The sequence below is a fragment of the Podarcis filfolensis genome (genome assembly GCF_964270895.1).
Source record: "Podarcis filfolensis genome assembly, chromosome: 8".
NCBI classification, from domain to species: Eukaryota; Metazoa; Chordata; class Lepidosauria; order Squamata; family Lacertidae; genus Podarcis; species Podarcis filfolensis.
The window spans coordinates 5,256,657-5,269,026 of NC_139611.1; the positions used below are offsets into that span (position 1 = coordinate 5,256,657).

Consider the following 12,370-nt stretch of genomic DNA (forward strand, 5'->3'; position numbering starts at 1 on the left):
TACCCTGCGGGTACAGCACATGCAACCGGCCTAGAAGTTATTCTTCAGACGAATGTTCACTGAAGCAGAGCCCTTTGGACTTTGGCCAAAGAATTTAAAGCAACATTTCCCAAGATGGAGCCCTTCAGAAGCTGCTGCCCTTCAGCTATGCTTGCTGGGGCCGATGGGAGTTGTAGTCCCAAACATGAGGAAGGAACTATATTGCAGGATTGGGGCAGAAATTTGTTTGCAATTGAGTGTGAAGCCACCTCATTTGCCCTTCCCCAAGCCAACAGGGGAACCAAAACATAGCTATCAGTTTTGTCTGGACCTTTTAAGAAAAAATAGAAAAAGATCAAAAATTAATGCTAAAAGCGGGTGAATGGAACTTAAGGTTGGAAAAACAAGAAGCTGATAGAAACAGATATTGATGGTTCATCCATTCCTAACAAGCTGGGAAAGGTGCATTTAAACACATATATTTTGCTCATTGACATGTTGCAACACTCAAACTGTATGCTCAAACACTTTTGTCCTCCTCCTGGGCTTTTATAAAGGCCTTATAATTGTTGGTTTTTTCAACCAAAACCCAGGTAAATCTGTATAAATTTCAAATCGAGTGTGGCCTATAATATGCCAGAGAAACCAAAAAGGCCAAAAGTTTTGCTTATAGCATTGTTGCCAGCTGGAGAAACAGAGAAAACAACAGTTGGCAGGACACCACTGAACACAAATTAGCTTTCAAAGTTGGAAATCTTATAGGATACACACTGGGGGCATTTTCCAGTTGCTTCCTCAATGTCTGTGAAAACAGTGTGAAGACCAAGAATGGTTGCTATATTAAATTGTTGCTCAAAATAATGCAGTTTGTAGTAACACGTGCAGCATACAGGTGGGCGATAGGGTAAAGTTCTGCCCCATCTGGAATCCAGGACAGAACATAGATGCCTCCTGTAGATAAGAAAGGGAGGACATCACGAGGGGGACTTTTTACTGCTGAGTGTCCTCCAAATGTTTTTGACTACAACTCTCAGTATCTCCTAGCATGATCATGCTAGCTGGGGTTGATGGGAGTTGTAGTCCAAAACATCTGGAGGGCACCAGGTTGGGGAAGTAACTAGCCAAATTCTTTGCCTGGAGATGGAATTTCCAGGTTCCCACTCAACGGCAAAGACAACCCCTTTATTTGATGCTCCCTTTAGTTGTAGGGGTGGCAATGAGTTGTTGCTGCCTGATTTTAGCACAGCCAAACAATAGATTTCTTCATTGTTTTCTGTTGGCAGGCAAAACCTCAATAAACGTAGGTCTCTTATTTTGAAGCCTTGAGAAGAGCAACTTGGCATAGCTTCCACAGGGCAAATTTTTCTCTGCGGCATGGAAGTTGCTGTCTATCATTCATTTTATCACGTATATGTACAGGGTTTTAAAAATACATATAACTGAAACAATCTGGTCTAATAAAAAGGAAATTAAAACTCTCAGACTCTCTGCTGGTTTTAGACTCCAGCTTGCTTTGATCATCCAATGTTTTCTAGTTTCTGGAACAGCAGCCAAAGCAGACACGAGGGGAATCTCATAAAATAACTGCCATGCTTGAGACAGGGGATATAGCCTGACCTGCCTTTATCTACCTTGTTTGTGCTGCTCAAGAGTAGTAGACTTCATGGAAAACGATACAGTGTGGAATGGAAAAATTTAATCAGGGCAGCAAAGTTTGGTATGCTGGTGATTTGTAGTGGAAGATACTGCATCCGTTCTCAGTTCATCTATGGTCATGGTTCAAAGACTCCAAGTGCATGGTGGAATGCTTTTATGTATTAAAAAACCATCAACTGCAGTGCACATTGAAAGCTAGAAGTCTAAACTTCTCCCAGAGAAGTTCAGTATGGCAAAAGATCCTAAGAACTGCCTGGTGGTATCTACGACTGGACCAGAGTACTGCATGATCACATCTTACATGCATTTAACTTGCACAGTTTCAACCATAAGCAGTTGAAGGCAAGCTGGTTGGAACTGTCCAAGTTAAATCCAAGCGAGGCAGAACTTAAAAGCTTGTATTGTGCAGGCACCCAGCTCATAAGTAGCTTTCAAGCTCTCTGCCTTGCTTGAGAGGCAAGACCCCCCTCAGTGTGCCAGCTCTGGGAGCGCCCCTCACCCACTAAGCTGCAGAGGTATACATGGTTTTAAGTATACACGATTTTGGTGTATACACAGAATTCTTGGCACCAAACCCCATTCAATATGTGGCCGTACTCTATGGCAGAAGCAGAGGACAGGAGTGTTACCAGAATCCAGATAGTGCCAAAAATGTCTTCCAAGTTCCCAGGACAAGACGGACAGAATGGCTTCAGTGAGAATGTGGAAGGCGCAGCACTGCTAAGCGATTCTGTTTAGGATGTGAAACCTTAAGAAAAACAAATATTTCTCCATCTCTGACTCGTGAGATTCTAGCTAGCTCTGCTCCCATGGTTCCCGTTTGCAGGGTTTAGTGGCAGCAGGTGGCCAAATGGGGCCTTGGCTGAGCCCCAGGACATTAGGAAAGTCCATGGCACTTAGACCCTGCTTCTGCTGGAGGACTGTGAGTTTTCCTTTAAAGAAGAAGAAGAAAGCAAGCCATTCCAATTCCTGAGAGAAAGGCAGCAAAGCAAAACAAGCTGGCAAAACTTTAAAGCAATTTCTGGCCACTCCTGCCTTTCAAGTGTTCTTAGCCACTGAGCAAAATCATGGCTGGGACTGATGAGTTGGTTGTTTTGCACCCCAGGCAATAGGAATCTTTGGGGTCCTAAAGAGCTGCTGCTTTCTCTGTTCTTCTCTTCCTCATTTTGTAGTCCTTAGAATCACCATAGTTCTAAATACCTCATTCCCATCTACCCCCCAATTGTTCCCTGAGGGCTCATCCACACTCCTGTTTGTCCCCTGTTTTATTCCATTTCTCCTTTGATTTCTAGGCAAATTTCTATGTACTGAGTTGAATAGGATCCAAAAGGCAGCAGTCTGATTGGTCCTAGAACAATAGGGTCCAGAACACAGCAGTCTGATTGGTCCACAGGAGCCATACAATCCAGCTCCAGGTGGAAGTGAATCCGCAACCTGATTGGCCTACAGGTGAATAAGCCAATCACGTGGGGCCCATTGTGTAAATAATGTATATAAAGCAGACATTCTGAGGGAACTTCCATTCCTCCTCACCATTATGAGCTGAATAAAGAGCATGAAATCCACTCTCGACTCTGAGTATATTTCAGTCTTTTTCTCTCCCCCCCCAACCTTCCCTGGGAAAACTCACTGTTTACTGCTAAATCAGAACAAAAGCCAATCTACAGCAGAAAACGTGTTCATCCTCTTGGGTGCAAAGTTCCTAAATCTTCCACAGCCAGTTGGACATTAAGGGCAAGGAAGGAGATGATTAAATATTCAGTTTATATTTAATTTAAATTTGTTGTTTAAACTCTGCTCTCCTTTGGAAAGCCAGCCTCATTCTGCACCTATACCTATAAACAGTCACAAGCAAAGGTTACTCACATTTGCTCGCTGGGCTTGGGACCCCAAGTCTTTTAACGTCCTAGCAGCACCCATCTGCCATACCCTGAGCCCATTCTTAAATCTTTGGCAGGCTGCAGATTTCTTATGCTAGCATTATGGAAATCCTTCTCCTATGCCCATCATTTTTTGTCTCCAGGTTGGAAGGAAAGTCAAGTGTATCAGTTCTGTAGCTCAATAAATAGAATTCCTCAGCCAATGGCAGAAGGTTTTCCACCTTCTGCCAGCCGCCTTTGGCCACTGAGTCCTTTTGGCACATGGAATGGAAAAAGAATGTGGAGCTCCATGAAGGGGATCCATTTGCCCTGCGTGGGCTCATCTGCCCTCCACCTCCCTTCTGGATCACTCAAAGCCAATGATCTCAGAGCAGGGTTTGGGACTAATCTCAAAACCCACACGGCGAGGAGAAAGGCTAATCATATTGTGCACTAACAAACAGCTAATGGAGGCCAGGCTTATGCGCCACTTGGGCAAGTGGGCTGGGCCCAAGAGCCAAATTTCTGGCACACTTCCAGCGTCCACACCTCTCAGCACGAGCTGAGCACGGCCAGCGGATTTTCAGCTCTTAAAGCACCTTGTGTTGGGGGAGTACTCTGCAGCAGGATCCAAACCCCACGAGCGTGTATTTGAAATGCAATTTGTCTTCAACATGCTCGTGGCCTCACCCCAGCCGAATACTTTGCAGGATCCAGCAACAAACCCTGCCTTACTTTATTTCAGCAGAGAACCTGAAAATGGCTAGATTTTTGTTTCAATCAAAAATTTTATCAGGTTTCACGAACAAACCAAAATTCAGTCAGGGAAAAAAAGGAGTGCTACTTCTAGGATATAAAAAGTTTCCAAAACATTCTAAGCAGTGGAAACACGTACAAGGCTCTTGGCTATAAAATAAATCTCAGCCCTGCCCACTTTGATTGAAATACACATTTCATTCATTCTTTTCTTTGTTTTGCCAGACTGGACGTGCCTGTCTTTCGTCCAGAGAGGGACACTGTCCACGGGGGAGTGTTTGCGAAGCAACAGGCATCAGGAATTTATGGGCTGCCTGTGCCAACCCTAGCCCCAGATTTGTGCTCCAGCAATAAAGTTAAATATTTCCCCGATTCGGGTCACAGCCAGGCCACTTTTTCTAGGCACTTGCTACTAAAACATCCTCTATCTGATGGGGTTGGGGCAGGGGAAACTGGACTCCTTACAGGGGGCAGCTTCAGGAGTCAGCAGCTATGGGCAGGTCCGGCCCAAGAGATTTTGGCACCTGAGGCAAACCACAAAATGGCGCCCCTCTCCCTGCCAGGAGAGTGAAGGGGAGAGTGAAGATCTACATCAGGAACAAGGGAGTGGGGGCGGGAATCAAATCAACCTTTACTTGATGGTTGAAGAGGGAATCAAAGCCCGTCATGGAGGTGGCTGTGAATCACACCAGGCGGGCGCAGACCCCAGGAGAGCCGAGAGGGCAGCCCTTTGCCATTTTCCCCCTCAGAGTAGAAGGAGACCAGCAGTGCCTCCAATTCGCTGAGAGGCCTCTGTAGAGGTGGCATGGCAGGGGGCACTGCTGAGGAGATGGCAGATCCGGCCTCCAAGGAGCAGTGGTGAGCGGTGAATTGTTTTGTAGGGGAAGAGTTGGGGCCAGAGGTGCCAGCTTGTGAGGGCGATAGTGGGGGCCCGACATTACATACATGAGCATCACACCTCCCTCCCTAAGCCGGGCAGAAGCTTCCTGGGCTTTGAGAAGGAGGTGCCAGGCTCTAATACTTTAATACTCTAATTTACCAGGAACATTTAGGGGACTGGTCTAGTCCCCGTGAGGGACGCGGGTGGCGCTGTGGGTTAAACCACAGAGCCTAGGACTTGCCGATCAGAAGGTCAGCGGTTCGAATCCCCATGACGGGGTGAGCTCCCATTGCTCGGTCCCTGCTCCTGCCAACCTAGCAGTTCAAAAGCACATCAAAGTGCAAGTAGATAAATAGGTACCGCTCCGGCGGGAAGGTAAACGGCGTTTCCGTGCGCTGCTCTGGTTTGCCAGAAGCAGCTTAGTCATGCTGGCCACATGACCCGGAAGCTGTACGCCGGCTCCCTCGGCTAATAAAGTGAGATGAGCGCCGCAACCCCAGAGTCGGCCACGACTGGACCTAATAGTCAGGGGTCCCTTTACCTTTACTAGTCCCCTTGGTCCGCTGACAGCACGCCATGGCTAAGGAGCTTGCTGCAGCTGTCACCGTCATTGAGGCAGTGGCAGCATCAGCAGGCAATGCAATCCTTGGAGGCTGGATCTGCTGCCCTATGGATTCTGCTGCCTGAGGCACTTGCCCCACCTTCCCCCATGGGTGGGCTGGCCCTGGCCTTGGGTACCTAGCAGGGAACAAATAATAGTCAACCAAGCCTTAGCACACTGGTTTTTACCTGCTGCTTACTGTGTACTCCCCCCCGCCCCCAGTTGCTGGATGATCATTGTTTAATTGTTTGTTGTGGTTCTGGCTTGCACCAATGGAAAGGCAGGGAAAGTGTTTTGCAACTCAGAAATCAGCAGCCACACTGGACATGTTGATAAAGGGTCCAAGTCAACCAAAGACCAAGAAAGACGGGCCCCAAGGAGGGGAAAGAGGCTCAGTTCAGGCTCCCTTGCCCTGAGAGTGATCCTGGCAGCCTAGAGACTGATTGATGAAGCCTCTCCAAACCACTACACGTCCTGACTCATCACTTGGTAATCACTGCAATAAAATCTGCTGTTCCCTATGAAGGCTGAAAAGGAAGGAAACACAGCTGGAGCATCACAATACAGGCAGAATATTGTTTAAGGCAAAACCACATAATATCATGGCACCCAAGGAGACTTCTTACATAAGAGCTCTGGTGCATAATTCAAGCCTTCAGAGCTGCTTCTGCTGCTGCAAGGATCTACTGTATATAGCCTTTCTCATGCTGAATTCAGCTCCTAACAGTTCAACAGGAGGGGGGTGGGGAAACCCTGCAGAAAACAGAAATTACACTAAGCTGCCTGGGAAAAAGAATCCAGGACTTTTTAATGAATATGGCTCAAGAACATAAGAAAAGCTTGCCGGATCAGGCCAATGGCCCATCAAGTCAAGCATCCTGTTCTCACAATGGCTGACCACAAGCAGGACCTGAGTACAAGATCCTTCTCCCCTCCTGTAGTTTCCAGCAACTGATATTCAGAAGCATTGCTGCCTGCGACTGTGGAGCCAGAACATAACTGTCGTAGCCACTGATCGCCCTCTCCTCCATGAATTTGCCTAATCCCCTTTTAAAGCCCTCTAGTTCAGTGGCAGGGACACGAGTGGCGCTGTGGGTTAAACCACAGAGCCTAGGACTTGCCGATCAGAAGGTCGGCGGTTCGAATCCCCACGACGGGGTGAGCTCCCGTTGCTCGGTCCCTGCTCCTGCCAACCTAGCAGTTCGAAAGCACATCAAAGTGCAAGTAGATAAATAGGTACCGCTCTGGCTGGAAGGTAAACGCCATTTCCGTGTGCTGCTCTGGTTCGCCAGAAGCGCCTTAGTCATGCTGGCCACATGACCCAGAAGCTGTACGCCAGCTCCCTCGGCCAATAAAGCGAAATGAGTGCCGCAACCCCAGAGTCGGCCATGACTGGAACTAATGGCCAGGGGTCCCTTTACCTTTAGTTCAGTGGCATTGCTGCCTCCTGTAGCAGCAAGCTCTGTAGTTCAACTACACGCAGCATGAATAAGGACTTTCTTTTATCTACCTTGAATCATCTAGCATTCAGGATAGGCTCCTGTCTGAAACTCTGAAAAGCAGCTGCTAGACGGAGCAACGGTGTTATTTTGAACCACTCTGAGACCTGCAGGTATAGGGTGGCATATAAATTCAATCAATCAATCACTTTCACTTCAGTCTCTTTCTTGATCTGTCACCGCCATCAGCAAATTAAGTGGTTAGGACTTTTTGCCCAGTGGCTGACATTTTACTGCCCCTTCACTTGGTTTGGAGAGATCCTTTTGTCATCAACAGAACTGGCCACCTCTCTGCTCTCTCCTTCCATTCACAATCAGAGGCCTCAGAACAGGAGGGCTTCTAGCCCCCAAGTCCTTTAGCCAAAGGGAAACCAGCTCACACAAATGTACGACAGCCAGCTCACTCGTTGTTGGCCAGAGAGCCTGAGTTTCATGCTGCTAGAAGATTTCTTCCAAGGAAAGAATGTGCAGAGGGCCCTTTTGTCATCAAGTTACCAGCAAGGACTTAAACTGAAATATTAAATACTTTGGGGAAGGGAAAAACGAGAGGAAATCGTACCACCTTGTTTCTGCAAGCACCGCAGAAAGTGACATGCATGGCAGCTTTGGAAACCAAGATACATTAATCATGTCAAGGATCCTGGTAACTCCAGGCTATTTTGCTGGTTGCGTTTCAAAGAGGACGACGACGACACCCACACCCACACCCACACCCACACCAATTTTCTTTAATCCCCCCACATCAGCATTTGGGGACTGCAGCTCCCTAGGCTGCCCACAAATGTATTATATAACTTAGCTTCTTGTTTTGAGAATCCACATGACAACATGCACCAGTTTTGTCTGAGAGATTCAGAAAGGGACAAGGAATGAGCTTTGCCTGTACAAAACCCCCTGGGAGCAATCTGGCCGCCCTCACTTGGGCGAAACACCCAATAATTTCAAGGGAAGTTCTGCTTGGTAACTGCTTGACCACATCGGCTTGCAGTTGGCTCAGACTGTGCAGGATACTCAATTTCTTGGCCAGCATCTAAGACGGTTTCCAGCCAAAATGCGTAATGTACAGGATGATGATTGTACAGATGGGACCAAAGGAGGATGGGAAGATGTCTGCCAGTGGGGAGGAAGGGCAGGGAGGGAGACAAGCACGATTCTTTTCTTACCAGCAATGTCTGGTGCCTCTTGGGGCTCCAAGGCAGGTCAACAGGAGGTGGAGCCAAAGACAATGGCAATCAGAGGCAACTAATTCCAGGTTTGTCTCCAGTGACCCCTTCTCTGCTGAGAACTATGAGGGCAACTGAGAGCGTCATAGAATCCTGGAATTGTAGAGCTGGAAGGGGGGCCCCAAAGGTCATCTAGGCCAATCCCCCTGCAGGGCAGGAACCACAGTTAAATCATCTCTGACAGGTGGCCATCCAACCTCTGCTTAGAAACCAATGAAGGAGTGTCCACCACCTTCTGAGGGAGTCCGTTTCACTGTTGAACAGCTCTTATCCTCAAAAAGTTATTCCTAATGTTTAGCTGGAATCTCATTTCTTGTAATTTGATTCCAAAAGACAGAAGCTAACTGGCAGGGCTGCCCCCTGGGAAGGCTCTAAGAAGGCAGACAGATGGGGCTGGCTGAGAGCAGACAAAACTTGGTGAGGTAGTGCCCAATTATTATCATCATCATGTTGTTGTTGTTGTTGTTACATTCCTCCTAGGAGCTCGAGGTGGCATACATGGTTCTCCCTCCTCCCATTTTACCCTCACAACACCCCTGTGAGGTAGGCTCCACTGAGAGATGGTGACTGTCACCCAGGAAGATTTACGGCTTAGTCTGGTCTCCAAGGCGATAGCCCAGTACTCTAACCACTACACCACACTGGCTCTCGGACCAGTCTTGATTCTCCTCAACACTCCTTGCCTCCCCAGATAAGCCTTGCTGCAGATATCCCCTAGCACATCTAGTCCAGTGACCAAGAGCTCACTGAAACAGGGGCTCACAGAATCAAAGGATGGTAGAGTTGGAAGGGACCCCAAGGGTCATCTAGTCCAACCCCCTGCAGCGCAAGAATGACAGCTAAAGTGGCTGTTTCGAGGGAGGGGGTTCCCAAAAGGACCCAGCTGAAGCTGCCAAACCAACCCTTCCCTAAACTGCTCTGCAAATTTGCAGCACACTCCTATGCACAGAAGACCCCATCAAATTCAACTGGTCTTAATCCCAGGGAAGTGCGTCTAGGACTTCAGCCTAGAAGAATTATATTACATAAGGAGGAGCAAATGTCACTGAACAATGAAAGCATCAAAAGGCAAACTTGCCAGATTTCAGCCGTTATCATCTCTCCCCTTGCATTTCATACCTGTGTCTAAGACATGCAGTCCAGGTGGCCCACATTCCCACTCAAGTCAACAGTAGCCAAAGCAGAGCCATTGCTCTTGATGCTCCCTTAGCGATACCCAAGGATGGATTTCTAAGCTGGTCACTTACACAGTGTGTGCTGGATATGATGACGGAGCTCGAGATGAAGCTGAGCCCATCGTTCATGCTGACCTGGAGAGCAGCTTCCCTAGAAAAAGGGAGGGAGGGCGAGAGTCATTACCCAAACCGGGCCTGGACTTACAATCCCCCTAGCTCATGAAAATGTGATGTTGCAGGTTTGGAGGGCGGGGTCAGTCTGGATGATGCCCTGAGTCCCTTCCAACTCTTGAAATCCTGTCTCTGTGGGAGCAGGCGGCATGAGGGCAACTTTTGGCTGCCTGGTTAAGCACCATGATTTAAAGAAGTGGCTCTGTGCCCTAGAGCGCATGGGTGGGTCTTGCCCCCACCCCCCAGCTGGGCAGACTCAGGAATCATCGCCAAGAACGTGCCATTGGATGCAATGTCGCAAGCGGCCCCAGCCCACCCGCTCGCTTGCCCATCACTTGGGAACTGAGGAAAGACTCGCCCCATCTGTCTGGATTCTTCCCAAGAATGAACACATTTATTTGCAGATAGACATTACAAAAAAACCAAACCCAACACTGAGAGTTTCCAGTTCAGTCTCATCACAAGGAAGCAGATTCAATCTACCGTATTTTTCGCTCCATAAGATGCACCTGACCATAAGACGCACCTAGTTTTTAGAGGGGGAATGCAAGAAAAAAATATTCTTTAAAGGGAGCGCTGAGCTGAGCCTGTATGCATCCCAGGCTCTGCTCAGCACTCCCTTTCACGAGCCGCGAGGAGCGTTTGTGCGGCGCTTGCAGGCTTTCCCCCGAGGAGGGAGAAGGGCAGCTGTCACTGACGGGCTGCCCTTCTCCCTCCTTGGGGAAAAGCCCCCAAGAGCTGCACACAGGCTCTGCACAGCTCTTTAAAGGGATTTAAAGAGCACACACATTTCCCCTTACTTTTTAGGAGGGAAAAGGTGCGTCTTATAGAGCGAAAAATATGGTACGTTTTTGACCCAGAAACTTCCTATCACTTGAGGAGTACAAAGCTCTACTCTTGCCAAAGACAACTGCAAAGAAGCAAAGGGGATGGAGGCAGCTGTGCCGAGAGAGAGGTTGTCCTGCCTCTGCAGATGCGGAACTGCAGGTCTGCTTTGGGTTAGCCTAATTTCAGCATCAATGGCACCAACTTCAGCCGAAGGTGCAGAAGGAATCCTGACAAGCCCACAAGATAAAAGGTTTTTATTAAAAAGGGAATAAGGCAGTCATAGAAAAAAGAATACCTTACCCCTAAATCTCGAGGTTTCTAATGAAAACATGCATAACAGAAGAAAGACAGAAATAGGTAAGAGCCGTCCCACATTCTAACAAACCTACATGCCAACTTCTCGCAGCACAGGTGCAGGGCAGAGCAGGTAGGTGTCCTCCACCTTGAATGGTTTCTCATCTGAAAAGAGAAGCAGAGAAGGCAGTCTGAGCGCATGTGAGTTGGGCAGAACAACGTTTGCAGGTGGCAATTAAAGTGGGGGGGGGGTGACAGTATTTGTTTTACCAAAGAACATGCTTACAGTGCTCTGCAACAGTGCTTTTTTTGCAGTTTACAGCAAACTGAAATAGACATAATCTCTCCCCCAACCACCCCAGCTATGTATCCCCAGTGATATACCCATTTCCACCCAAACCTGCATCCTCCTGTGCTATACAGCACAGCAAGCAAAATCCTCAATAAGATATAGAAAACAGGGGTAGACATCTCTGCTTAGGCTCACATACAAACCTCACACACAAGACAAATACAGTGGCCTGGTTAAGTACTTAATTCGTTCCGGAGGTCTGTTCTTAACCTGAAACTGTTCTTAACCTGAAGCACCACTTTAGCTAATGGGGCCTCCCGCTGCCGCTGCATGATTTCTGTTCTCATCCTGAAGCAAAGCTCTTAACCTGAGGTACTATTTCTATGTAACCTGAAGTGTATGTAACCCGAGGTACCACTGTATATACATAATAAAACCACAGCTGATGTTTCCAAATAAATGCAATTTTCAAAAATCCTATACAGTGGACGGTCGGGTTACAAACGTGATCCGTGTGGGATGCACGTTCGCAACCTGCGTCTGCGCATGTGCGGGTTGTGATTTGGCACTGCTGTGCATGTGCAAAGCGCAATTTCGCGCTTCTGTGCATGTGCGACTGCTGAAACCTGGAAGTAACCCGTTCTGGTATTTCAAGATTTTGGCGGTCCATAACCCAAAAAAATTAGGGATGTGGGTGGCGCTGTGGGTTAAACCACAAATCCTAGGACTTGCCGATCAGAAGGTCGGCGGTTCGAATCCCCATGACAGGGTGAGCTCCCGTTGCTCAGTCCCTGCTCCTGCCAACCTAGCAGTTCGAAAGCACATCAAAGTGCAAGTAGATAAATAGGTACCGCTCCGGCAGGAAGGTAAACGCCGTTTCCGTGCGCTGCTCTGGTTCGCCAGAAGCGGCTTAGTCCTGCTGGCCACATGATCCGGAAGCTGTACACCGGCTTCCTCAGTCAGTAAAGCGAGATGAGCGCTGCAACCCCAGAGTTGGCCATGACTGGACCTAATGGTCAGGGGTCCCTTTACCTTTAACCCGAAAAAACACAACCTGAAGCGGCTGTAACCTGAGGTATGACTGTACAATTAAGAACAGCAGCACTGGAGAGATACTGAGGGACCTATCGGGAGTGAACATGGACCACTGCATGGAG

General features: G+C 48.1%; 1 protein-coding gene across 1 annotated transcript in view; it reads right to left on the reverse strand.

Moving 5' to 3' along the window:
* The window catches only part of ANTXR1 (ANTXR cell adhesion molecule 1), a 133,017-nt gene that overhangs the window by 63,471 nt on the left and 57,176 nt on the right, over positions 1 to 12,370 (reverse strand). The window contains exons 11-12 of the mRNA XM_083629474.1: positions 11,017 to 11,086; positions 9,701 to 9,779 (exon numbers count right to left, since the gene is read on the reverse strand). Coding sequence (XP_083485600.1) covers positions 9,701 to 9,779; positions 11,017 to 11,086 — 149 coding nt within the window. The remainder of the gene's footprint in view (positions 1 to 9,700; positions 9,780 to 11,016; positions 11,087 to 12,370) is intronic.